Genomic DNA, 27,975 nt, shown 5'->3' with positions numbered 1-27,975 from the left:
TTAAGATTCAGTTTGAGCTGAAGTGATGGGAAGAAGTGCTGGCTATTGTTACTGTTTGTATGACGGATAAGAAATGCTGATAAATAAATAAATAATGGCTAATATAAGCTTTTTTTTTTTTTTTTTTTTTTTTTTTAAAAGGAAAGAATATACCGTAATCAATCTTTTAGTTGACAAAGAATGTCCAGTTTAAGGGGTCTTTTAAAGCAGAGAACTTTCTCAATAACTTATGGGCAGGAAATATCCTCATCTGGGGTTACTTCAGACTAGGTGTATTGATCAGTATTATAGCACATCTTTCAGGAAGGAGCTTGACTGTTACTTTGGAGGGTGTAAGTGAATTTTATTAATAGCATGCCATTATTTTGCATGGAATTTATTGCTATTAGCCTCCTTTAGAAGAGAAAACTTGATCAGCTCTTGTACTTTTGGCAGGTAGCCATCATTGTCAATTCTTCTGACATCATAGTTCCATCAGCAATGTCCAATTGTAGGCACAGGTCCTGACCCTGTCAGTAACAGTACTGGAGCAGGGGAAGGACAGGCTGCTTTTTTTTTTTTTTTTACTGCAAATGCATTTTGAACTTTCAGCCTGATTGCAATAACCCCACTTCTGGAGGCTGGTTCTGTAGCATCTGACATCTGGACAAAAGCAATTTAGGCATCTGCAGATTGCCTGTGGCTCTTCTGACCTCTGTCCAAGAGAGCCTGCTCTGTTTGCAATCTCATCTTATCAGCTGCTGCTGTTGCTTGCTGTCATTCCTTGCATACTGGAGCTGCATGCTCGCTGGCGATGACCTGAGATCGGCTATGGGGTTATCTGCTGCTGTTGGGATTGTAATAAGGCTGCCATCCTTTGAGTCAGCTGGTGCTAGGCAGATGCTGCTAAAGTACATCTTTATGGAACCAAACGGGGGCAATCTGACCTGGGTGCTCCCAAATTACAGCTGAACGAATTAGCAAAAACCTGCCCAGCTAAGGTTAATGAAATGTGTGTAATTGCAAAGAGACAAAAGTGGTATGATGGAGGACAGGCCATGGAAAAGGGGGGGGGGGGGGGGGAGGGAGATGATTAGGAAGGAGAATGTGAGGACTGAAGGGCGAGAGGCACTTCATATGCCAAGTACATTTCTTCCCTGGTAAGTTAAGTCATGGAAGAAAATTAGCCCGGCTAAATTGTCACAGCTATTCAGCAGGACACGTCTGCTGCATATATTCAGCCAAAGGTATCTGGGTACCTTTACCTATACAGCATAAGAATGTTACCAGCTCTATTAAGTATTAACAGGCCGATACAGTACAGTGTGCACCAACGGAGCACACTGTTAACCCTCTATTGCAGTGGTTCTCAACCTTTTTCCCATCGTGACACACCTGACAGGCCACGCTCACATGTGTGACACACTGCTCATTACAATTCACGGCGGAAATAAAAAGTAAAGGTCCGGTAATTATTTTTGTTTAAAATGACACAAGGAAAAGATACGTATTCTGTCTGAACAGAAATTACATAAATAGTAAACTTCCCACACCAAAACAGCACCAATTTCCAGCACTTAAACAGTAACCACCTTACCTAAGAAAAGGCAACACTGAAAATATTACACCAGGCCTTAAGACACCAATACACCTCCTATTAGGAAAACGGACCAAGTCAGGCTGCTATAGAGCCCTACACAGAAACTACACGCAGGCAGAAAACCTCATCTGAATCACATGTGCTGACCCTCACCTTACAAAGAATAAAGAGACCAAAATGCATAACTAGAAGCTTGCAGACAAAAACTGAATTGGAAACTGCAACAAGCCAGAGTCTCTGTATGCAGTGTAATAAAGGAAAAAAGAAACATCACCCATCCTTATAAAACAAATCAAGAAATATAAAATCAGTAGCAGTAAAACCATACTAACAAAAAGAACAGATTATTTCGAAACACTGATGAGTGGAATATCCAATAATTAATAACTCATAACAAATTTCTAGATGCCAATAAAATATTTCAAAATAGCAGACACAAAGACCCAGTAATGAAAAATAAGGATACAAAAATGTTTTTGCTCTGCATACCTGGGAACGTTTGATATCCAGGTCTCCTGAGATTGTTTTGAATTAGCAGGAGGAGGGGTGGTTTGCTTGGAACTTTCTCCTCTCTCTGTCACATACCAGCGCTCTCTGTCACACTGGCTCTCAATTACACACCTATACACACATGCTCTCAGTCACTCACATACTTTTTCTCTCACTTATATAGGCTCTTAATTACACATATGCTGTCTATCTTTTCAGGCTTACACACACAGGCTTTCAATCACACACATACATGCTGTCTTTTTCTCTCACACACAGACTCTCATTCACATGCTTACAAACATGCTCTCTCTTTTTCTCTCATTTACACACAGGCTCTCAATCACATACTCACATGCTCCCTCACCTAAACCAGCTCTCAATCACACACAGACACACATGGTCTCTCTCTCACAGGCAGGCTCTCAATCACAAATATACTCTCTTTCACATATACAGGCTCTCAATCACACACACACAGGATCTCAAACACGCATGCTTGCTTGCTCATTCACTCTCTCTCCTTCCCTCCCTTCCCGGAACTAGCGGCAGCAGCAGCCTCCTCCCAACCCTAACCTCCTTCATTTTCAGTCCTCGCGCGGAGAAAGGAGCCCCATGGGCCGCGGGGGTTGACGTTCTTCATCTTTTTTCTCTGAGCCACGCTGCTCATTCCTCCGGCCGCGTCTCTCTTCTGTTCTTCGGGCCGATGCTGACCAAACTCGCATGGTCTCTTCTTCCCACACACACAGCCGCTGCTCACCACTTCCTCTTCCGGGCCATGGGGGGCGGGAAGAAGAGACCATGCCGGTGCTGCTGACGCCACCTAATCTGCCGCATTCCGCCCGGGCAGAGGAGGACCGGGGAGCAGCTGGGTCAGCAGGAGACTGGGAAGTGTGGCAACACACCGGTTGAGAACCACTGCTCTATTGGACACACATTCTCAACATGCTAGCGTTACCCCTTATTCAGTAAGGGGCCGAAAACGCATGTCCAACTGCCCGAACCTAATGGCGCCCGCAACATGCAAATGCATGTTGATGGCCCTATTAGGAATTCCCGCGCGATTCAGAAAACAAAATGTGCAGCCAAGCCTCACATTTTGCTTTCAGAAATTAGCGCCTACCCAAAGGTAGGCGCTAATTTCTTCAGGCACCGGGAACGTGCACAGAAAAGTAGTAAAAACTACTTTTCTGTGCACCCTCCGACTTAATATCATGGCGATATTAAGTCGGAGGTCCCAAAAGTTTCCAAAAGTTAAAAAAAAAAAAAAATTGAAGTAGGCCCGCGACTGTCGGGTCGAAAATCGGACGCTCAATTTTGCCGGTGTTTCCGAGCCCGTGGCTGTCAGCGGGCTCGAGAACCGACGCCGGCAAAAATTGAGCGTCAGCTGTCAAACCCACTGACAGCTGCCGCTCCGGTCCAAAAGGAGGCACTAGGGACGCGCTAGTGTCCCTAGTGCCTCCTTTTGCCTGTTTTTACCACTGGGCCTAATTTGATAGTGAATCGTACGCACAGGAGAGTGGCCTGTGCGCGCGCCGGGAGAGCAGGCGAATGCCTGCTCTCCCGCAGACTTTACTGTATCGGCCTGTATGGTAGCTGGTTAAACACACACAAAAAAACCCAAAACCCCTCAGCCATTAGGGCCTCTCCCCCTCCACAAGAATGAAAAACAAGTGGAGGCATAATATTCTAATCCAGTCTCCCTACACTCCCCCCCCCCCCAAAAAAAAAAAAATTAAACAGCTATAGTGGCCTGATGTCCCCCTCCCACCAGAAATTCAAATTTAAAAGCGACCTTGCGCTCCTGTTACCCCCTACCTGACCTGCAACCCCTTCCCCAAACCTTGCAGGCTGCGCTGGGAGCCAGTGGTGCTCCAACAGCAATGCTAGTAGTATATGCTACAGACACTGCCATCAGGGTCCACATCACATTACTAGCATTGCTGATAGAGCCGTGGCTCCCGGCCTGACCTGAGGGGTTTGGGGGGGGAGGGGGTAGGTGTGGCAGGAGGACAGAATGGGGGGGGGGGGGGGGGTGGAATTGGACTGCTATGGCCCATGAGTGTTTATTTTGGGGAGGGGTGGGAGGGGCAGGATCAGGTGCTACACCCCCACATTTTTCAGGAAGGGGGGGGGGAGGGATAGAGCCTGCTGGCTGAGGTTTGTTTCTGGCTTAACCAGCTATATGTTAAGTTCTAGATTAGGCAAGTCTCCACCACAATCAGATTTAGCTGGCCAGCACTCTCCAGCTACATTGAAGCCCTGCCCCAAGAATACCCTCACACTCTCTCTTTTATTTATCTGGCGTAATGACTTACCCGGCTAAAACTTAGCCAGTCAGTGGGAGGACATATTTAAAGCCCAGGTTTCCAGCTAAATCCCAATGTTAGCCAAATTATTTTGAACACTGACCTCTTGGTAAACAAGAATGCCAAATCAGGAAAGCAAATCTTTACTTTACAATTGACTAGAACAGACTTCAAACCAGAAAGAGAGGCAAAAAGAAGAGGGAATCAATCAATGAAGGAAAACCCATAAGCATCCCCTATCTAGGAGATATGGACTAGCAACTCATGAGCTGGTGAGGAAGATTTCACAAGCGTTGCTTTTGGTTTCGTGCTAATTTAGTTTGCAAGTCTTAACGTGGTAATTTGTAAGCATAATGTGAGGCAGGGAATAAATGTGTATTTATTATACTCAGTGTTCAAAGCTGCTCCACCACCAGCGATTCCCAAACCTGTGCGTTCCACTTTGCTGCACCTTATGCATGGAATAAACTTCATGTCAATGCCTCATGCTCCCGCTCTGGCCATATTCAAATTCAGTCTAGCAAATTACCTTTTTGAAGTAATCTGGGGTGCTATCTTCTTGGCCATTCTTTTTAATATTCATATTCAGTCATTAGGAAATGTAATCTGAGTCAGGTATAAAGTTCCAAATTTATGCTGACTTTCATTTGTATTCACTATTGAGGGAAGACTGAGCAGAAGACCTATAGGTTTAACCTAAATATCAGACTGAATGCAAGTTAATAAATTGAAATTAAACCCATGCGAAACAGAAGTTTTATGGATTCATAAATCAGCTTTTATAGAGACAAACACTTCACTGTCATTGGATGGTATGATACCTCTAAATGCACAAGTTTGTATTTTAGGGATCATGGGTGATGCTAATTTAAATATGATCCTCAGATTGCTGTGGTTTCACTGTGTCTTATTTGCAGATATGAACGTTCATCTTCTACACCCCTTTCTAACACAGAAGAATTTAGCAACTTATTCATACTGTAATAACCATGTGGTTAGACTATTAGAATTTGCTCTACATAGGTTTTCTAGATATGCATCCAGAAGTTACAGGAAATGTAACTTACCTGAAGAATCATCTCATTTTACACAGGTCAAATCAGGAAACCTCTCTCCCAGGTCCCTACACTTGCATGGGAAAAATTACAAGAGCATGGACGAAAGCCTTTTTCTGTGTGGCCACTCACTCTTCCCCCCCCCCCCCCCCCAGTCCCTCCCAAAAAAATTGTTGAACAGCCTCTGAAAAGAAGCTCATGTTGTTGGAGATGATCTTAAGTTTAGGGAATTAGCAACGTCATGGCTGTTTTTATCAACTTTTAATTAAATAACCAACTTTATCCTTATTATATTCAAGTTTAGCAGCTTTTTGTCAATTTTAAATTAAATTTTAGCTTGTTGATTTTAATAAACTGTTTTAGATGTTTTATATTTTTATAATACTATCTTCCTATATGTTTAAATTGCTTATTTGGTTATATTTTAATTTTTACAAATGTTTTATATTATTTGTATGTTTTGAAATTCTGTATTTGTTTTAGGGATGTAGTTGATGTTCTATGTAATCTGCCTAGGACATTTTTGAAGAGGTGGATATAAATAGAAATAATTTACATAAAAACATTTATTTTTAATTCCATCTGTCAAAAAAGAGTTTATCACAAGGATTGCCAAACTCTTGAATGTTTCCAGCTAAAGTGACTAATTTGCAGAATTACAATTTTTATGATGAATTTAGAAAGCTTCTTGACCGTTGTAGGCATCAGTGTATACAATGAACATGATTGGATGATACTTACCAGTATTAACTTACCCCCAAAGAAAGCCCAGCTTGATAGATGTAAAATGTTCTTAAGGTTAGAAATAGGAAAATTGGCTCTTACCTACTAATTTTCATTCCTGTAATACCACAGATCAGTCCAGACAGGTGGTTTTTGCATACCTACCAGCAGATGGAGGCAGAGAACAAAACTTTGAGGCACTGCTACATAATTGCGAGTGCCACCTGCAGTCCCTCAGTATTGAACTGTACCCAAGCCAAAAATGAAAACCTTAACACACTCTCCCAGGTGAACAGGGAACTTAGGATTGGAATCCCCTGAACTAGAACCTCTAGCCCATCCAGAAAAAAACCCCAATCTGAACTCAACGTATGTACAAACTGTACAAGAGTCCTTGAAAAATTGTACATCGACTATCAGGAAATTCAGTCTTTCGGCAGTGACAGGGTGGATCTCTGGACAGATCTGTGATATTACAGGAATGAAAATTAGCAGATAAGGACCAATTTTCCTTTCCTGTTCATACCCACATCAGTCCAGAGAAGTGGGATGTACCCAAGCTCCCCTAACCTGGGTGGGAACCCGAAAGACCCACATGAAGAACACTCTCACAAAGGACGCATCTTCCTGTGCCCTCACATCCAACCAGTAGAGTCTGGTGAAAGTATGAAGTGAGGACCACACCATACTTTCTGCAAATCTCCTGGGATGACAAAAGCTGACACTCTGCCCAGGAAGCTGCCTGCGCTCTTGTGGAATGCACTTTCAGTCCCACTGGAATTCTGCAACCTTTACAAATATAAGTCAAGCAAATAGCCTCCTTCAGCCAACAAGAAATCGTGGCCTTAGAAGTCTTATCCCTTTTCTTCGCACCACCATACAACACAAAAAGGTGATCCAACTGCCGAAAACCATTCGTGACCTCCAGCTATCGCAACAGAATCCATCTTAAATCCAAAAGACGCAGCTCCTGATCCCGAGGGGAATCCTTAGACCACTCCGGAAAGGCCAGGAAATCCACTGTCTGATTAACATGAAAAGAGGTCACCACCTTTGGTAAGAAGATGGGGACTGCTCTCAGTGCGACCCCATCATTAGAAATCTGTAAAAATGGATCCCTGCAAGACAGCGCCTGTAATTAAGAAATCCGTCTGGCAGAACATATGGCTACCAGAAACAATGTCTTCAAAGTCAGATCCTTCAAAGTCACTCTTTTCAAAGGTTCAAAAGGGGTGCCACACAGCACTTGCAGAACTAAATTGACATTCCAATCCGGACATAACTTCCAAACCGGAGGACACAAATGCTTAACCCCCTTCAGAAATCAAACCACATTAGGATGAGAAGACAAAGATCTCCTCTGCAATCGGCCCCCAAGGGAAACCAAAGCAGACACCTGCACGTGAAAAGAACTATAGGCCAGTCCCTTCGACAATCCTTGCTGCACAAAGGCTAAGAAATGAGAAATGCCCATGGAGAGGGGGTCCAAATGTTGTTGCAGACACCATGACTCAAAAACCCTCCAGACCCTGATATACGCCAGGGACGTAGTGGGTCTCTTGAGCCTGGAGGAGCATGGAAATAACTGGTTCCAAATAGACTTTCATGTGCAACCACTGCCTCTCAAAAGCCAAGCCTTGAGACAAAAGACCTCCCGATCTGAAAATATGGGACCCTGTCGAAGCAACCTTGTCAGGTAAGCTAACCTGAGGGATCCCTCTATTGCGAGATGAACCAGATCCACGACCCATGGCCAATCTGGAGCCACTAGCACTACCGTCCCGAGATGTGCCGCTATATGCCGCAGAACTCGACCAACAAGTGGCCACAGAGTAAACGCATAGAGTAGAATCCTTACTAGCCAAGGGCACACCAGAGCATCTAGGCCCACCACGCTGACCTCCTTTCTGCGACTGAAAAACCTTGCCATCTTTGCATTGGCATACATCTCCATGAGATCCAGTTGGGGGAACACCCCATGTGGCACAGATACGATCCAAAGCTTCTGGGGACAACTTCCATTCCCATGGATCCATTTGCTGTCTGCTGAGGAAATCTGACTGCACATTGTCCGTGTCTGTGACATGGGACCCTGCTATTCCCTCGAGATAGTGTTCCGCCCAAACTGCTGAGCTTCTAGAGTTACCACGTGACTCTTCATCCCCCCCCCTTGCTAATGTTTGCCACGGTTGTTGCTTTGTCCAAGAACACGCATACCATCCGGCCTCTGACACAAGGAAGGAAAGCTTCCAGGGCCCGTTGGATCACCCTTGTTTCCAGATGATTGATGGACCAGGACTTCTCCACTGGCGACCAAAGCCCTTGGACAGCTTGTCCCAGGCACACCGCCCCCCAACCCGTGAGACTGGCATCCATGGGCCCTTTTCCAGATTGTGACGTGACAGCCACCATGAGAGACTGGACCTGGATTCTCGTAGAAGAGGAAAAGCAGATGATACTCTTCAGACATAAGACTCCACCTGGACAATAGCGCCCTCTGAAGTGGTCTCATGTGTGCAAAGGCCCACGGAACCAAATTCAATGTGGAAGCCATGGACCTCAGGGCCTGCAAATAATCCCAAACTTTTGGCACTGCAAGACGAAGCAGGCACATCACCTGCGCTCATAACTTTGAACACCCTGCCCTTCTGGGTATCAAAATGAGCATCCAGATAATCCAAAGATTGAGTCGGTACCAGGTGACTCTTCGCCACATTTATGACCCAACCTAGCGAAGGCTAGGTGTCCATAACTCGCTGAAGAGACCGCACGCACCCATCTTCACACAAATGAGCCAATCGTCCAGATATAGATGTACTAAAATCCCTTCTCATTGTAGGGTTGCCGCCACCGTGACCATCACTTTGGTGAACATCTGTGGCACTGTGGCTAAGCCAAAAGGAAGAGTCCAGAATTGGAAGTGCTGCCCCAGCACCATTAACCGAAGAAACTTCTGATGGTACTTTCCAATTGGAAGATGCAGGTACACCTATCAGGTCCAATGCCAAGAACTCTCCTCTGCAGACTGCTGCTATAACAGCGTGCAATGTCTCCATTCAAAAATGCGGAACCTGCAGAGCTCTGTTCACGTTCTGCAAATTGAGAATGGGCTGCGAAAGTGTCCTCCTTCTTGGGAACCACAAAATAAATGGAGTTCCTCTCCTGTCCCTGCTCTTCCTGTGTGTAATTCTAGTAACCTTTGCAGTCTTCTGCTTCTCGCTTACTTCAAGAAACCACATGGGACTCCAGAAAGGCCTCCCTGACAGGGCGCGAAAAATTCTAGAACATAGCCGTCTTTCATCCCTCAAGAACCCAACGGTTTGAGGTAATCTTGGCCCACTCCTCATAAAAGCTGGACAAATTGAAGAAAATTATTTTTTGCTCAGTACATAATTAAGTTCTGGAATTCATTGCCAGCGGATGTGGTTATAGCAGTTGGTGTAACTGGGTTTAAAAAAGGTTTGGAAAAGTTCCTAGAGGAAAAAGCCATAGACTACGTTTAATTAATAAGCAATAGCAGCTCGTGATTTATCTAATGTTTGGGTACTTGCCAGGTACTTGTGACTTGGATTGACCACTGTTGGAAAGAGGATACTGGGCTTGATGGACCCTTGGTCTGACTCAGTATGGCATAACTTATGTTCTTATTTGCCCCCCACCACTTCTACAGAGCAATGGGTGAGCCTGGCTTCATTGCGCTGACTTCCACCACTGGCCCTTTGACCGTTATCATTCCTGGAAGATCTTTGGGGACCTCGAAAGGACTGCTGACGCCCCAATGACTGCTTCACTCTCAAGCTGGAGGAAGGTTTGCCTGAGTGGAACCTACGTAACTCTCGAAAATGTGAGCGAGACGGGAAAATCTTCTTCCAGATTTCTTATTCTCCAGCAACCTGCTCCAAATCCTCATCTTCATCAGCTGATCCAAATCCTCCCTAAAAAGGAGCTTCCCTTTAAAGGGGAGATTACACAACTGTGCCTTGGACCACGTCTGACAACCAATTGCGCAACCTCAAAAACCTGTGGGCTTGCTCCTGGCCGAAGTGTGAACCAAGTCATAAAGCGCATCCGCGACATAAGCCACTCCAGTTTCCAAGCACGCAGACATCTCCGGCTGAGGCTTGGTCTTGCGCTTTATGCACCCAGCACAAGCAGGCCCTCTGCATTATACTGCCACAGATCACGACCCAGAGGCTCAAGGCGAAAACCTCAAACATCCATTTCAACTGAATCTCCAACTTGCTGTCCTGAAAATCCTTCCGAGTGGTAGCACCCGCTACCGGTATGATCGTCTTCTTGGTAACCGCTAAAACTGCCGCATCCACCTTAGACACTCATAGGAACTCCAGTGCGTCTTCCATCAGGGGGTAAAGTTTAGCTATAGCCCTGTCGACTCTCAGGCCCGCCTCCGGAAGTCCTACTCCCAGCTAACCAACTTCCGAATCATTTTAGGCAAGGGAAAGGCACTCTGAGGATCATGCAGACCATCTAGGACCGGATTCACACCCTCATTATCTGACTCTTCTTGAGCCACCTTAACCTCCCAACACCTGAGGAATAAGGGGACGCAACCCCTCTTCCTTAAACAAGTGGACCACCTGAGGATCATCCCCCTCCGAGATGGCAAACATCAAGATCAGGATCATCCTTGTTAGCATCCGGGTCCATATTCAGAGCCACGTCCGGATTCACACCATGCTGATCCAGAAGGTCCTCCTGTGGATCATCCGAACCTCCCAAATCCTTTGCATCAACCTCCAAACCTAGGCATTGCAGTAGATCCGAAGCCACCCTATGCCTCTTTGAAGAGGGACGAGGAGGCCTCAACTCCCGGACGCTTCCCCCCGCCCCTTTCCTCGACAGGAAGGCCTTATGCAGAATAACGAACTCCGGAGAAAAAATCCTCTGTATCTTCAGTGCCCTGCTCTAGCAGGCTGCCTTCAGAATCCCCGGAGTCCGAGGACTCCTGCCCATGCTCCCCCAAGACCATGTCTATACCCCGAAGGCTCCCCTGGACCGCAGCCATGGCCCCAAAGATCGGAGGGCTCTTTTCTCCAAGGCTGCCCTCGCAGAGGAACCTTCGTCCCCTGATGTGCAGACTGAGCACAGGGACCATGGATTTAACTGAGCAGACCAAAGGCCACACACCCTGCATGCCATGCGCGACTTTGGCGCCATAATGCACACGGTCACCCGAAAACACAGCTGGCCTTTGCGCAGTGCACAAACTCAAGTGGGCTGCCCATGTGGCAGCCACGCCGCCCGGTACGTGGGAAAATCATCAGGCAGGCCGCACCTGCAGCTGAACTGGCAGTGCTGTGCCCCGGCCCCGATCAGAGAAACACGAGAATCCTAAGGCTGCACCACGGCTGACATACTGCTCCCCCCCCCAAAAAAAAAAAAAGAACCTCCCTTCGTTCCCCGGGCAAAAGGGCAAACAAGCACCATACTCTCCCTACCTACCAGTGCCAACAGCTCCCGCCGTCCCAGGCTCCCTCACTGCCATATCCTGGACTCACTTCCTGTTTCCTTTTGTCTGATTTTTTTTTTAACTTAGACAAAATAAAGGGGGTACTTCCCTGGACAGGCCACCGGCTCGCAGTGGAGACCTCAGAGGCCTCAAGGGAGCCAGTTCCCTGGCTTTCAGGTCCTCTGGAATGCCGTGGGCAAACACCAGACAGGGGTTTCCAACCTCCCAGTTGCCCAGCTCCACCTGGGAGGGATGTTCCACAAAAGGAGCCTAACATCTTAGGGAGCCTCCACGACTAAAACGTCTTTTTTTAATCTTTGGACTGCAGGTTTGCATCTCTAGCATCTACTGGAGACAAAGAAATACTGAGGGACTGCAGGTGGCATTCACGGTTATGTAGCAGTGCCTCAAAGTTTTGTTCTCTGCCTCCATCTGGTGGTAGGGATGCAAAAAAAATGTGTCTGGACTGATCTGGGTATGAACAGGAATATGCAGTAATTTATTATGCTTTGTTTTCTTTAGCTCAGTTATAAAATATCATTGTGGCAGATAACTATAGAATCGGGGCTCAGTTCTCCAACATAAGAAAAGTGGATCATGTTTATTAATCAATTTCAGTGCCCAGAGATCCAGACCGTTAGCTGTGCAATCCTCATCAGGAATAATCTAATATTTAAGAGCATGCCATACTGGGTCAGACCAAGGGTCCATCAAGCCCAGCATCCTGTTTCCAACAGTGGCCAATCCAGGCCATAAGAACCTGGCAAGTACCCAAAAACTAAGTCTATTCCATGTAACTGTTGCTAGTAATAGCAATGGCTAATTTCTAAGTTAACTTAATTAATAGCAGGTAATGGACTTCTCCTCCAAGAACTTATCCAATCCTTTTTTAAACACAGCTGTACTAACTGCACTAACCACATCCTCTGGCAACAAATTCCAGAGTTTAATTGTGCGCTGAGTGAAGAAGAACTTTCTCCAATTAGTTTTAAATGTGCCACATGCTAACTTCATGGAGTGCCCCCTAGTTTTTCTATTATCAGAAAGAGTAAATAACAGATTCACATCTACTAGAAACCTTTTATAAACACATTGAACAGCTCTTGCACCTCAGTTCTAATATATTTTTCATTTACCTACCTTGGAAGTCTAAAAGGTTGAGTTAAGCCTAGAAACCCCACCTTGCCACAGACTGTACTTATAAGCAACCAAGTGCAAGTCTGTGAAGCTTCAAACACACAATGCCATGCTGTGTAATGAAGGAACGTACCCTCTGCTCCAGCATCACACAGACACTGATTAAGAGCCCTGGTGCCAAACAGTCAGGTTTGTGAGGGGGACTTGGCATTATTAAATACTTCCTATATTGAGAAATCTGGCACAGAATCATGTTGGATTAAATCTGAACATTCAAAACAGCCTTAGGTGAGAATTAGTTCAAATAATCTTACAGTTAAAAAAATCCAACACTGATTTGTCAGACAACATAGCGTGGTTGTAAGAAAATTCTTTCTACAAATGGGAAGGACCGAAGGTCTTTTCTAATTGCAGTTCCTGGCTGTGCACATAAATCTTTACAACTTTATTTTCATTGATCACTTTCCCTCCTATCCATGCATTTATGAAGAAAAACCTTTGTCTGGTAAAAGCAAAATGAAGAAACTCACAGCAGTCATTTTTGAAAGCCAACTGCCTGAAAGAAAACATTTTTTCAAAGTATTTTTTTCATTTTACAGGATTTTCTTCACTTTCATCATTTTTAGCAGACGTGGTCTATCCGAGGAGATACAAGAACATCTGGTTAGTCTGCTGCTGTATGAAAAGTATCTTAACTCACAATCTCTGAGGAACCATTTGTTACCCAAATGGAGGTGAGTAACTCAAGCGCTCAAGGGCCATAAACCAGTCAGGTTTTCAGGACAACCCTACATATAAATGAGGCAGTATGCATGCAAATCTCTAATGTATAGTCAAAGGCATATTATAAGAACATGCCATACTGGCTCAGACCAAGGGTCCGTCAAGCCCAGCATCCTGTTTCCAACAGTGGCCAATTCAAATCACAAGTACCTGGCAATTACTCAATCATTAGACTGATTACAAGCTACTATTGCTTATTAATTACCATTATAACAGTTTATGGATTTATCCTCTAGGAACTTATCCAAACCTTTTTTAAACCCAGTTACACTAACTGCTGTAACCACACCTCTAGCTATGAATTCCAGAGCTTAACTATCGGGCCCATACAGTAAAGTCTGCGGGAGAGCGGACGAACGCCTGCTCTCCCAGCGCGCGCACCGGCCCTTTGCCGGTGCACACGATTCTCTATTTAAATTAGGTGACGCGGTAGATCCGGGTAAAAGGAGGCACTAGGGACACTAGCGCGTCCCTAGCGCCTCCTTTTTGACAGGAGCGGCGGTTGTCAGCGGGTTTGACAGCCGACGCTCAATTTTGCCGGTGTCAGTTCTCGAGCCTGCTGACAGCCACGGGCTCGGAAACCGGACGCCGGCAAAATTGAGCGTCCGGTTTTCGGCCCGACAGCCGCGGGCTGAATTCAAATTTTTTTTTTTACTTTTTGGGACAGAAAAGCAGTTTTTACTGCTTTTCTGTGCACTTTCCCAGCGCCAGAAGAAATTAGTGCCGACCTTTGGGCGCTAATTTCTTAAAGTAAAATGTGCGGCTTGGCTGCACATTTTACTTTCTGTATCCCACGCGCATACCTAATAGGGCCATCAACATGCATGTGCTGAATAAAAAATAAGTTTCTTCAATTTGTTTTAAATGAGCTACTTGCTAACTACATGGAGTGCCCCCTGATCCTTCTATCATCTGAGAGTAAATAACCGATTTACATTAACTTGTTCAAGTCCTTTCAAGATTTTGTAGACTTCTATCATATTTATTTATTTTATTTATTTAAGGCTTTAATATACCAACTTTCTTGTCAATTGTCTCTTCTCCAAACTGAACAGCCTTAACTTCTTTAGCCTTCCCTCATAAGACAGCCGTTCCATGCCCCTTATTTTGGTCACCCTTCTCTGCACTTTCTCCAGTGCAGCTATATCCTTTTTGAGATGCGGTGACCAGAACTGCACACAGTATTCAAGGTGCGGTCTCACCATGGAGCGATAGAGGCATTATGACATCCTCTGTTTATTTTCCATTTCCTTCCTAATAATTCCTAACATTTTTTGCTTTTTTGATCGCCACAGCACACTGGGCAGACAATTTCAATGTATTATCCACTACGACGCCTAGAACTCTTTCCTGGATAACTCCTAAAGAAGAACCTAATATTGTGTAACTACAGCAAGGATTTTTTCCCCTATATGCATCACTTTGCACTTGCCTATGTTAAATTTCATCTGCCATTTGGAAGCCCAATCTTCCAGTTTCGCAAGATCCTCCCGCAATTCATCACAATCCGCTTGAGATTTAACTACTTTGCATAATTTTGTGTCATCTGCAAATCTGTTCACTTCACTCATAGTACCTCTTTCCATATCATTTATTTTCCAAATTTTTGAAAATATACCCAAGACATCAAACTTGTACAGTAAAGAAGTTGTCATACAAGGTTTATAATTCAAGATAAATGAAATATAAGAATTAAGTACATAATGACCAACAACAAAATTATAAGAATTTTAAGGGGGACGGAGGAAAGAAAAAAGGGAGCATCATATAAGCAAATTCAATGTTACAAATCTGGTGGCTACACACTAGTACACAACCTTATTTCTATTACGCAGAAGCAGTAATAGGATTCTCCAGGGATAATGACCGTAAAAAGGTTCTGAGCTGGTCTGGTTCTAAATATACATATTGTACGTTCCTATATCTTATACAGCATTTTGCTGGATATTTTAACACAAAGCTCGCTCCAAGTTGTAATACCTCAGATCTCATTTGTAAAAATTCCTTACGTCTCACCTGAGTTACTTTAATAACATCAGGGTAAATCCAAATAGGATGACCAAAAAAGGATACCTGCCTATTTCTTAGAAATAATTTTAGAACATAATTTCTTTCAGACAGGAAAGCAAATGAAATAAGAAGAGGGTTCCTTATTTTGATCTCAGAGTCCAATGAAGTTTCCAAAAAATTTGTTAAGTCCAGATTTTCCATTAGAGGCCCAGCTACGGCTTGCTCTGTAGTTTCCCTTTGCTGTAAGTAGTAAGCCTTTACGATAGCAGGAGTTGCTGCTTCTGGAATCTTTAATATGCGATGCATATAAATCTTAAACATATCAAGAAGGGATGTTAGATATTGAACAGGAAAGTTAAGAACTCTCAAATTGTGAGCTCTTAAAGAGTTCTCTATTCCCTCTAATCTTTTATTTGCAATCTTTTCAGAAGTTATCAGCTTCTGTTGAATTTTCTCTATGGACTCCACTCTCCTTTCCACACCGTCCATTTTTTCATTAAATGATCTTATCAAATTATTATTAGTAACAGTTTGTTCTCTTGTATCCAAAGTTATTTGGGAGAGAGATTTAATAGATGTTTCTATTGATTTCAGAGCTGCCCATATCCCTTCCAATGTTATATTTGTTGATGTAGGTATCCCAAGACCAGCAGTCATTGCCCTCAAATGGTTTTCTCCCTCCTCCATATTACCTTGCTCCCTCCTGGTGGCTCCTTGCAGTAAGGAGATCTCCTCTCCCAGATGTCGACCTTCCATCGGGCTGGAAGCAGCCGCCTCTGTAGTTTTCCCCAGGCTGGCCTTCTCCTTTCCTGCTCCGATGTCCTCACCACCTCGAGTCGCCCCACTTGTTCCACCCAGATTCACCATCTGGGGAGCCTCTGCTGCGACCGGACTGCTCGGTACCACACCGTTGTTGTTTGAGGGTGCGAGCCGCTTCGGCTCGCCGGGACTTAGCGAGATATCCAGGGTCAAGGGTGAGTGCGCTTGCTCCAGCGTCTCCGTTCCAGCGACCTGTCTCACCGGCGTCGAGGCTGTGGACCCGGCGAAGAAACCGTCGATTCGCGGCTGTGAGGGCTCTAAGGGGGGTAAGCTATCGTCCACCCCCCTCAGTCTCCCTTTTCTTTTCGTATGGGGCATATTAGGCAATTTAAGAAGAAGAAAACGACCAGCCTTGCCTTGGCGTTCCTCACCGACCTAGTGTGTAGCGGCCATCTTGCTCTGCCCCCCGTCATATCATTTATAAATATATTAAAAAGCACAGGTCCAAGTACAGATCCCTGAGGCACTCCCCATCTACAACTGTTTACCTTTTTCCACTGTGAAAACTGATCATTTAATCCTACTCTTAACCAGCTTGCAATCCACAAAAGACATCGCCTCCTATCCCATGACTTTTTAGTTCTCTTAGAAGCCTCTCATGCGGGACTTTGTCGAACGCCTTCTGAAAATCCAAATACAACACATCTACTGGTTCACCTTTGTCAACATATTTATTCACCCCTTCAAAAAAATTTAGGAAATTTGTGAGGCAAGACTTCCCTTGGGTAAATCCATGCTGGGTGTGTCCCATCAAACGTGTCTATCTGGATGTTTTGTGATTTTATTTTTTATAACAGTTTCCACGATTTTTCCCAGCACTGAAGTCAGGCGCACCAGTCTATAATTTCCTGGATCACCCCTGGGTCCCTTTTTAAATATCGGGATAACATTGGCCATCTTCCAATCTTCAGGTACATTGGATGATTTTAATGATAGTTTACAAATTTTTACTAATAGGTCTGAAATTTCATTTTTTAGTTTTCAGAACCCTGGGGTGTATACCACCTGGTCCAGGTGATTTACAACTCTTTAGTTTGTCAATCAGGCCTATCACATCTTCCAGGTTCACTGTGATTTGGTTCAGTTGATCTGAATCAACCTTCTCCGGAACGGGTATATTTCCAATATCCTCTTCAGTAAACACTGAAGCAAAGAAATCATTTAATCTTTCTACAATGGCCTTATCTTCTCTAAGTGCCCCTTTAACCCTTTGATCATCCAACGGTCCAACTGACTCCCTTACAGGCTTTCTGCTTCGGACATATTTTAAAAGTTTTTGTGAGTTTTTGCCTCTGTGGCAAACTTATTTTCAAATTTTTTCTTAGCCTGTCGTATCAGTGTCTTAAATTTAACTTGCCAACGCTTATGCTTTATCCTATTTTCTTCTGATGGATCCTTCTTCCAATTTTTGAATGAAGATTTTAGCTAAAATAGCCTCTCACCTCACCTTTTAACCATGCCAGTAATCGTTTTGCCTTCATTCCATCTTTCTTAATGCATGGAATAAACCTGATCTGTGCTTTAAGGATGGTTTTTTTTTTGTTTTGTTTTTTTTAACAATGTCCTTGCCTGTTGCACACTTTTTATCTTTGTAGCTGCACCTTTCAGTTTTTTTTCTATTTTTCTCATTTTGTCAAAATTTCCCTTTTGAAAGTTTAGCGGTAGAGCCGTGGATTTATGTACTATCCCCCTTCCAGACATTAATTCAAATTTGATCATATTATGATCACTATTGCCAAGCGGCCCCCACCACCGTTACCCCTCTCATCTGAAATCCCAACCAGTTTGTGGCTGTCAGGGACCAGGATTTTCCACCCCTGCATTAGAATTCTGCCTCTGCAATCACCTAGCCAGCCTGAGGAGCGGAAGCTGGGCTTGGGAACACATTGCCACTAAGGCTTTTGGTGGATTCTCCATTTTCTATGCAAATTCTGTAGCACTGTAAAATGTATGGTGGTATATATTTTTGGATTTCAGTGCACATCTTGGAAATCTATTTTAGATTGCCTGGGCTTGATAGGTTTTCTGCCTGAGTGGCTTTCTCTCAGAGAGGATGAGCACCTACAACCTGAAACTCATTTACAATAAAAAATAAAAATGAGCTTATTTTAGAAACCCTACTTATGGAGAAAACCTACAGCAGAACTTGGTGATGGGAAGGACATTACAAAGTTCTTCAGCCTAGCTAAGGAGCAGCACCCTAGAAAACATTTAGACACCCTGCTCAGCACAGCAACTGGACATGTCTCTATCCGGTTACTAAGTAAATGATCCCAAACCCCACATCTAACACTTCACTGCTCCTCCATCCTTAAATTATGATGGCTATGACAATGTTACCATCAGCAGAATTATTATTGAGTTTGTATGAGGTTAACTGTAGAGAAAATGGTTTGTGCATGTAAGTCAGGCCTGTATTTTTGGCACATGCTATGAATCCCCTTTACGTATCATCACATCACATATATGGCATTCCCAATATAATAAGATACTAAAAAAAAAAAAAAAGCTCTCATTTCATCAGTAATGCTGCTCCCTTGTTTATATCTACAATCTAGGAGTTATTCTGGACATTAGCTTGTCTTTTTTGATGTTGCACCACTGATGAAACATATTGATTTGATTTCACATATCTTACAAATCCACAGGTAGCTGACCTTCAAAACCTTGCTCAGTTTCTTTATTGATTAGACTTTTCCAATGTTTCCTCACTGGTTTCCCATTATGTTCTCTCAAGCCTTTAAAAGTTCATGTGAAACAGCAGATCAACTATTGTTCCACCTCTTCCTCAAGGTAATGACTGCTGAATCTACTGCCTCATCTCATTGTATCTTGCAATTCCTGGTCTAGAGCTACAACTGAAAATCCTCTCGGCACATTTTCTCCTAATTCATCCTCTACCTTGTCTCATGTTATGGCCTTCTCTTTACAAGCGGGGTTACACTGGCATCAGCTTCTGCAAGATCTCAAACTCTCACATCTATTCTTGCTTTATTTTTTATATGGCTCGAAACATTTTCTCGAGTCTTTACGAAACAAAAAGGAACCCATCTCAAGGTTTTTACTTTTATCATTATCTCTTAGGTACCCAATCAACATTCTATCAACTTAAAATACATTTATTCCTGGTGTTGAAACCCCTCAGATGGCTTTCAAATGCTCATCATTAATCTGTAACAGTTTCACTACAACAGGATGAGACCTAAGATGTCTGACTTTGAGATGTCACATATAAATGGCCAGAATAAGCCTATGCAAGTAACATGAATGGTCCCTTTAAACTGTGCAGCGGCCTGCCGACACCCATCTCACCTCTGGGCCCACTCCAGCTGTCTTGCGGTCTGAATTGCAAAGGGCCCCATGCGATTCAAACCATAAAATGGCTGGAATGTTCCCAGCAGATGGACAGGTGTTTTGCAGACCCCCCATGCAGCTTAGAGGTAAGAGACAATAAGAGCAAAAGCCACATCCTACCATTTGTCATTAAGTAAAAGCACGCACAGAATTAAAATGCTCACTCCCAAACTCTATACCACTCAGCTCAGAAGAGATATTGATTTGGGCTTGCTACCCATCAGACAAGGCTGTACTACCCTCACACATCTGTGAGTTTTGTTTTCTAGTACACTTCCTACATCACATCTGTCAGGGGGAGGAACCGAAGTGATGATTCAAGAATCTGTCATTCAAGCCAGAACAAAAGAAAGAAAGGGAGATTTCTTTGTTAGGATTCAAGATTTCTTCTTCAAAATAAGTGGCAAACAGAATTTTAGTAGGAGACATTACTGTTCCCAGAAGAAGCCAAGCTATTACATCTTGTCCCATAGGACTGAAATTCTTCAGTAAACACCCTTTCTTTCCCATTATATTTTCTTAACAAGTCAGTTTCTCTGAAATAGCTGCAGAGACAGGCCCAGCAGCATTATGGGGGCAGTCTGCAGCAATACTTAAGCCACAGTCTGCTGTAGCACTTCGTCTCCTGCTACTTTCCAAACATGTCCAGGACGTGCCTGCAGAACAATCACATTGCTTCTTTAAATCTCATGGCGGATGTTTGGAAACATCTTCAGCAGTTTGTTAACTTGTTTTGGTGGTAGGCGTCCTGACTCACTTAATCTTGTAGCCCTGTGCTCTGCCTGAAAGAAACAACGAAGACACATAATAGTTTCTAATGTAACATTAAGAGTGATTTACTCAGCTATTACAGCATACTACAAGAACATTCTAGAAACAAAATTACCAAACCGGTGCTGGATTTCACCTAAAATCCAAATAAATTAAAAAAAAAAAAAAAAATGCTGCTCAACCCACAAAACGCTATTACTGAAAGTAATACTACAGTTCTAAGCCCTCTTTAACCATAGCATGGGCACCATTCACGCATGGCCCCACTTCTTCAGTATAAACATTGTTGGTCACTGGGCCAATGGCGCACACACAGACTAGGCCTACATAAAAATGTTGCTATAGGCTACCAAGCCCTGCTTAACTTTAAATTCTGCTATCTGTATGGTTCAAAATACTTTTCTATGATCATTTGTTCTTTCTTCTGGTGTTATTTCTCGATTTCCTTTGCTTTTTGTCCATTTATCACAAATCGCGAGAGAGGACAGCTGCCACTACATTACAATGCTGAAGGTACATGGCTCCTTAAGTCACCTGGGATGCTGCCTAAGGAGGCGAGAGGGACCAGCAGAACACCAAAAGGAGAAAATGACACCCACTCCTCCCCCCTAAAAAAAAAAAAAAAAAGGAAAGAAGAGACCGAGGAGAGAAACTGATTCGCGCGAGAAACAAAACTTGATAGGAATGCTCCTTTTCAGTTGTGCCTCTGAGAAATTACAAGAGGAGTGACCAGAGGGCCAGTCTGAGCACCCGTGCTCTATGCAAATAATTTCCTCTAGTTACAGGAAAGTATTCAAACTAGATAGCAAAACAGGGGTGGCCAACTCCAATCCTCAAAAAAGCAAGTTTGCTTACCGTAAAACGGGGTTTCCGTAGATAGCAGGATGAATTAGCCATGCTGTCTGAGAGTGTCGACGCGACCAGGAAGTAGGTGGATTTTCTCTCAGGTAGTGACAGAGTTTTTAACTCTATGCGACTGCGCAGTCGTCTTCCCGCGCAAATCCGTTTCTCTCCTCAGTCTCTTCGTAACCAAGCGAGATGTATGGCAATAAAGGTGTAGAGTAGTTCTAGGGAGGTGGGAGGGATCGCATGGCTAATTCATTCTGCTATCTACGAAACTCCGCCTACTTCCCGGTCGCATCGACGCTCCCAGACAGCATGGCTAATTCAGCCATGCTATTGACGGGATAGCCACAAGCAGGCCTGTTTTTCAGGATATCCACAATGAATATGCATGAGATTGTGTGCAAATCTCATCCATATTCAATGTGTATATCCTGAAAACCCAACATTAGGCAACCACGAGTATCATGTTTCTTTCTAAATCACATGACGTCATTAAATAAATTATATCGATTGGTCAGCATTTTAAGAGCCATTAAGAGCCAGAGTATGCTCAGTAGCATGTGTATATAACCCTGGTGCAGCAACAAAGATATGGAATTTAAATCAACAGATTCTGCAGCAGTTTTAAAGAACTGGTGCAGCACAATAGGCCAATCTCCTTACTTTGATAATGTAGATATATTTTCTTCCTCATTGTCGGGCCGATACAGTAAAGAGCGGTAGGAAGAGCTGCATTAGTGCCGTGCGTACCCACGTTTGCCGCACGCACAGTCCGGCTCACCTACCGCTCGATACTGTATTTAAATAGCTTGTAAATGCAAGCCGCGTCCAAGAAGCGTCCGTGAGGCGTTAGGCCTGCGCAACCCATTTTACTGTATAGGTGCTTTATACAGCGCCTATACAGTATCCTGGGTGCGCTGGTACCTGTCATTTCAAATGTCATTTCAAATGACGTCCATTCGGGCCCCCAAGCCAGCAAAGCGCACGAACGGGCGTACGCCGTGACGTGCGCCCGTCACGTCACGGGCCAGCAAAGCGTCCGTTCGGCGCTTTGCTGGCCCGAATGGACGTCACGGCGGAAGGGCGGAGAAGCTGCAGAGGAGAGGCCGCGCTTTGGTAAGGAAGCCACCCGGGAGCGATCGTGGCATCCGTCTTCGCCGCCGGCTGCCCCTGGGAGGCAGGGGGGCCGCGGTCCGTCTCCGGGGGAGGGCTGCGGGGAAAAGTAAGTTTAACTTTGCTGTCGTGTCGCGAGGGGATCGCTGCCGGCTGCTTGAGCGCCCAAATTTTGCTTTTTTCGCTTTTCGTTGCTTCAGGAGGAGGGTAAAGAGGACTGCCCCGGAGACCGGCACCCATGGACGCGGCCAGGGCAGGTGAGCGAGGACTGGGGGAAAGTTTGCCGCCTACCCTTACCCCTGCCTCTAACGCAGGGGTAAGGTGGTAAATTAGCAGGTTAAACGCGCGGCTAAACTGCAGGTTAAAAAGGCGATAGTCGGGGCGCGCGTTACTGTATGGGAGGGAATAGCTAATCCGATCATTTACATCTCATATACATGCCGCGGGTGGAAGGGGTTACTCGTTGATTTAAAGAGGCGGTAAGAATGGGTTAAAAGGGATAGTGAATCGCGGGTTGGACTAACGCGGCCAAATTGTGAGTATAAGGGGTTAGAAGCAGGGTAACCGCGGCCGCACTTTACTGTATTGGCCTGTGTGGTTGTAAACTGTGTGCAACAGAGTACTGAAATTTACAGTTTACAGAGTTAAAAATAAAACAAGGCTTCAGATATAAAAACAAATGTATGCATAATTAACTAGATGCAACCAATACAACAAGGATAATGATTAACTTCTTAAAAATCTACAAATTCCTATTTCACCAATCCCGACAGGGTCCCTTTCATAATTTTTTCTCTCCAGTTCATATGAAAGATTACCAAAGATGTCTTCATTACCTGGGCTTTAGCATTACAATCAAAGAAAGACTGGATTTCTTTGACACAAGCTGCATCGCTGAAATTGTTCTGCTTCCAGCATGCCATCATCAGTGACATTTCAGTGAGACATGTAGCCTCTGAAAAAGAAATATGGCGGTCAACAACCTGCTGAGCTTCTTAGCCTCATATCCAGGGTTACCAACTGGCTGATTTTTCCAGGACACATCGCTATCCTGGTTTTACTTAATGAATATTTATTTATTATTTAACATATCATGCAGGGACTTGAACATCTATTTTTCTTAAGGAAAATGCTTAATGCATGCAATGGGATAAATGCAGGACTAGATCAGCCTGTCCTGAAAAATGTAACCAGCTAATAGCTCTACTTACTCCCAACGTGGCTCCCTCTCACAGTCCGATGCATTAAGAACATAAGAACATGCCATACTGGGTCAGACCAAGGGTCCATCAAGCCCAGCATCCTGTTTCCAACAGTGGCCAATCCAGGCCATAAGAACCTGGCAAGTACCCAAAAACTAAGTCTATTCCATGTTACCATTGCTAATGGCAGTGGCTATTCTCTAAGTGAACTTAATAGCAGGTAATGGACTTCTCCTCCAATAACTTATCCAACCCTTTTTTAAACACAGCTATACTAACTGCACTAACCACATCCTCTGGCAACAAATTCCAGAGTTTAATTGTGCGTTGAGTAAAAAAGAACTTTCTCCGATTAGTTTTAAATGTGCCCCATGCTAACTTCATGGAGTGCCCCCTAGTCTTTCTACTATCCGAAAGAGTAAATAACTGATTCACATCTACCCGTTCTAGACCTCTCATGATTTTAAACACCTCTATCATATCCCCCCACCCCCCTCAGTCATCTCTTCTCCAAGCTGAAAAGTCCTAACCTCTTTAGTCTTTCCTCATAGGGGAGTTGTTCCATTCCCCTTATCATTTTGGTAGCCCTTCTCTGTATCTTCTCCATCGCAATTATATCTTTTTTGAGATGCGGCGACCAGAATTGTACACAGTATTCAAGGTGCGGTCTCACCATGGAGCGATACAGAGGCATTATGACATTTTCCGTTTTATTCACCATTCCCTTTCTAATAATTCCCAACATTGTTTGCTTTTTTGACTGCCGCAGCACACTGAACCGACGATTTCAATGTGTTATCCACTATGATGCCTAGATCTCTTTCTTGGGTTGTAGCACCTAATATGGAACCCAACATTGTGTAACTACAGCAAGGGTTATTTTTCCCTATATGCATCACCTTGCACTTATCCACATTAAATTTCATCTGCCATTTGGATGCCCAATTTTCCAGTCTCACAAGGTCTTCCTGCAATTTATCACAATCTGCTTGTGATTTAACTACTCTGAACACTGGCACTCAGGTCAACGCAGGTCAGGTCAGGTCAACGCATCGCTAAATGTGCGGTTGGATGAGCAAGACTTATGCCCGATGCAATACCGGGATCAGCACGTCCAAACCTCGCATCCAAACCAGTGCATAGCTAATGGCGCTCATCACATGTAAATTCCATGTAGATGAGGCTATTAGCTATTCCCACGCGGCCAATGCACCCATTGTAATGTGGCAAATTTAACTCCGGCCCGAGAGCTGGCAATAAGACATGCCACGGTCAAGGGCTCAACCAAAAAAACAAAAATCCTGCTTTCTGTGGTTCCTCCTATTCATATTGTTGCGATACAAAGATGGAGGATCCACAGAAAGTAGCATCGTGCCAAAAATAAAGTCTTGGGAAAAAAAAAAAATTCTGGAAGCACAATATACATGGTCCAGGCCGTTTATATCATGCGTGTATATTGTGCCAGCAGCTGGAGAAAACGGATGCTAACTGCCACATCTCCTGGGCACCCAATGCTGAGGAGGCGCTAGGGATGCACAGTTTCCCCTAGCGTCTCCTTTTTCATGCGGCAGCTCATTACCCTATTGCATCGCATGCCCAGGAGAGGTAGGTGGGCACGCATTAGGAAAGCAGGCGCTCAATCATGAGCGCCCATTTTTCACAAGCCAATACTGCATCAGCCTGTCACTTTTCATTCTCAGTTACCCACCCTCCCCAAGCAATATAAAGATTTTTACTCCATGTTCTCCCCTCTCTTACACTCTCTTCTCAGAACTTCCACTGCACTCCCCCAAACTCACCTACCCATCCCCGAGCTTTCTCCTCTATCCCAGACCCCTCTACTAATCTCTCTTCACAACCCACCTCCCTTCACTGTAAACCAGTTTCCCCATACAAAATGACCCTATTTTAACACTTGAAAATTCACAACCCCAATCAATGACCAAAACAAAATAACAGACCTCCAATCTCCCCATCCCTTCCTCCCCCCCAACAACCATCCCATGTGGATAGGCCCCAGATGCCCTGCACAAGTGTCCAATCTAACAGGAAGCCTGTGTGTTTATGTTGGGGGATGGGGGTCACATTCCTCTGACTCACATTCACTGCAGCTCTAGTTGTGGGTTGGAATGGAAGTCGACTCTGGGAGGGGTGCAGTCCTGTTTCTCTTTACTCCAGCAACTAATTTAGCCACCCCATTTAGGGTCATGACCCGCAGTTTGGGAACAACTGCTACTATAAGTTCTCCTCTCAGTTCCCCACCCGACCTCTCAGCCCCAATCTCCCTTTCCTGTCTCTTTTCTCAGGCTCACCACTTGAGCTCTCAGCCCTGGAACCCCTTCCCTCCCTTCAATTCCACTATCCCTCCCCTGTATCAGCTACCTAGCCCCTCATCTCGCCAGACCTTCCGACCTGTTGATTTACAAATGAGAATGTTATCTTTTACTGAAGAAAAAAAAAATTGCTTTTCGAGAAACTGAGGTTCATGTAATGAAAAGAATGATAAAAAGGGCCATCATAAAATTACTGGTGTCAAAATCAGTGTCAGACCCACATTGTTTTCATCATAGATCCAAAGTTCCAAGCAAGAATATATTTTAAATGAGAGGAAAGGTATGGAATAAAAACAATGCATCTTAGAGTCACCACATTAGCACCGATAGGGGCTGCGTTTCAACAACTGAAAATGAAATCCAGCCCAACTACAGCCTACGCGGCTTGCACGACTTCAGAGGCCTCAGGAACAAAAACCGGAGCCGCCCCAGGGAAAGACTTTGTGTGCAATAAGGTCCAAGCCTGCTCCAGAGTCAGGATGAACGGAAAGGGCTCTCACCTCCCAGCCGCGCTTTCCGGTTCGCCACCTTGTCCGCCAGGACCAGCGGCCGGCTAGGCCTCAGCACGGGCTTTCCCAGCCGCCGACTAACCAGGCAGTAGAGATAAGCCTGCAGCTCGGCACCCGACTTCGCCATTGCCGGCGCGAAACCGCAAGAACTACGACCACCGCGGGAACCGGCACAGGAGGAAGCACAAAGCAGCGATTAGACGGAGGCAAACGGCAGGGGGCGGGGTCCAGAGGCCGTCGTGGAGTCACGTGTCCGCGAGGGGGCGGGACTAGCGCGGGCGCTGGGCTCAGAGTGAGGTGAGGGGGTGGGGCAGAGAGGTGATGCGGCCGACGTAAGAGCTGCACGTTTCCTGGCCCTTCCCTTACTTACAGCCTTGTCCCGTGTTGGTTACCTGGTAGTTTTCGGGCCAATTTTCCTTTGCTTCCAGAGACAAGAAGGGGTAAAATACTAAAACTTTTTTTTCCTGCTAGCAGGCCATTCTGTTGTATTTGTCCCAGCAGGCTCTTACTACTCATATGCAGTGGCGTAGCCAGAATTGATTTTTTGAGTGGGCTGTAGACATGCAGGTCTGAGACCTACTGGTTGTTTGCTTATTGATAAATAATACCATATATTGCATCCTAGAATGGCTTTCTAAGTAATTTGCAACAGCCTTTATGCATCATGCATGAAACTTTAAAACATTTTACCTCAATTATTTCAAGCACTTACCAGCATTAAAAATTCCTTATTAATCAGAATTTTTTATATTTATTGCAGTTTATAAATGCACAAGTACAAAAAAATCACATCCAATCATGTAACAAAAATTAATGTATTCTTTCATGAATCATCTTTGCAGAACACCAGAAATCTTCATAAATACAATAAAATATAAATTAATCATCAGAACAGGTGCAGCGCAGAGCTAGGGCAATTCACATTACAACTAACATGAAAAAAAAAATTCAAATTCTGGTGTCATCTCAGCAAAAAATAACCCTGCACTGCTATTTTGTGAAGCTACACACACTCTTGCAAAGAAAGAGGCATCTAGAACCTTTCCATACAGTCACAGCACTGACTCTCAGGATTTAAATAACAGCAACCTTATGAAAAAGCAGCAATGCAAATACTACACCAGGCCCTAAAACATTAATACATCACCTACGGGAATAACAGAACAAGCTGGACTACTACTACAGAGAAATTACACAGTAGCAGAAATGCACATTCCCAAAGATGGCATATCTAACATCTCAAAATAATTTTTTTTTTAAACTTTTGTTATCTGATCTTTGTATTTTTCTAATCAGTTGGTCCTGGTCTATTTTTCCTATTTTTTCCTTGTCGCTCATTTCCTACTTCCTTTTCAGTGTCTTTCTTCTACTACTGTCTTCTTTCCTTACACACACATACACGCTTTCTCTCACAGACTCCCTCACACACTCAAGCTCTCACTCTCATATGCTTTCCCCCCCCCCCCCAAACAC

At 44.3% G+C, this 27,975-nt stretch overlaps 1 protein-coding gene across 1 annotated transcript; it reads right to left on the bottom strand.

Moving 5' to 3' along the window:
• Positions 1–19,027: 19,027 nt before the first annotated feature.
• Positions 19,028–26,779, bottom strand: CHCHD1 (coiled-coil-helix-coiled-coil-helix domain containing 1). Its single transcript, XM_029608973.1, has 3 exons — positions 26,494–26,779; positions 23,295–23,413; positions 19,028–20,510 (listed from the first exon to the last, which is right to left on the bottom strand). The coding sequence occupies exons 1-3, from the start codon at positions 26,627–26,629 to the stop codon at positions 20,409–20,411; spliced, it is 357 nt and encodes a 118-aa protein (XP_029464833.1). The 5' UTR covers positions 26,630–26,779; the 3' UTR covers positions 19,028–20,408.
• Between the last annotated feature and the right edge of the window lie 1,196 nt (positions 26,780–27,975).

Source organism: Rhinatrema bivittatum, chromosome 7 (genome assembly GCF_901001135.1).
Source record: "Rhinatrema bivittatum chromosome 7, aRhiBiv1.1, whole genome shotgun sequence".
Taxonomy (NCBI): domain Eukaryota; kingdom Metazoa; phylum Chordata; class Amphibia; order Gymnophiona; family Rhinatrematidae; genus Rhinatrema; species Rhinatrema bivittatum.
This window is presented reverse-complemented; position numbering and strand designations above follow the sequence as displayed.

Bases quoted from the DNA above. Each gene is read 5' to 3' on its own strand.
- CHCHD1 (XM_029608973.1), bottom strand. From the start codon at position 26,629: ATGGCGAAGTCGGGTGCCGAGCTGCAGGCTTATCTCTACTGCCTGGTT. The intron at 23,414-26,493 runs GTGAGAGCCCTT...TTTCTTTTTCAG, and splicing joins CCGGAAAGCGCGGCTGGGAG to AGGCTACATGTCTCACTGAA. The intron at 20,511-23,294 runs GTAATGAAGACA...TGTTTCTTTCAG, and splicing joins ATTGTAATGCTAAAGCCCAG to GCAGAGCACAGGGCTACAAG.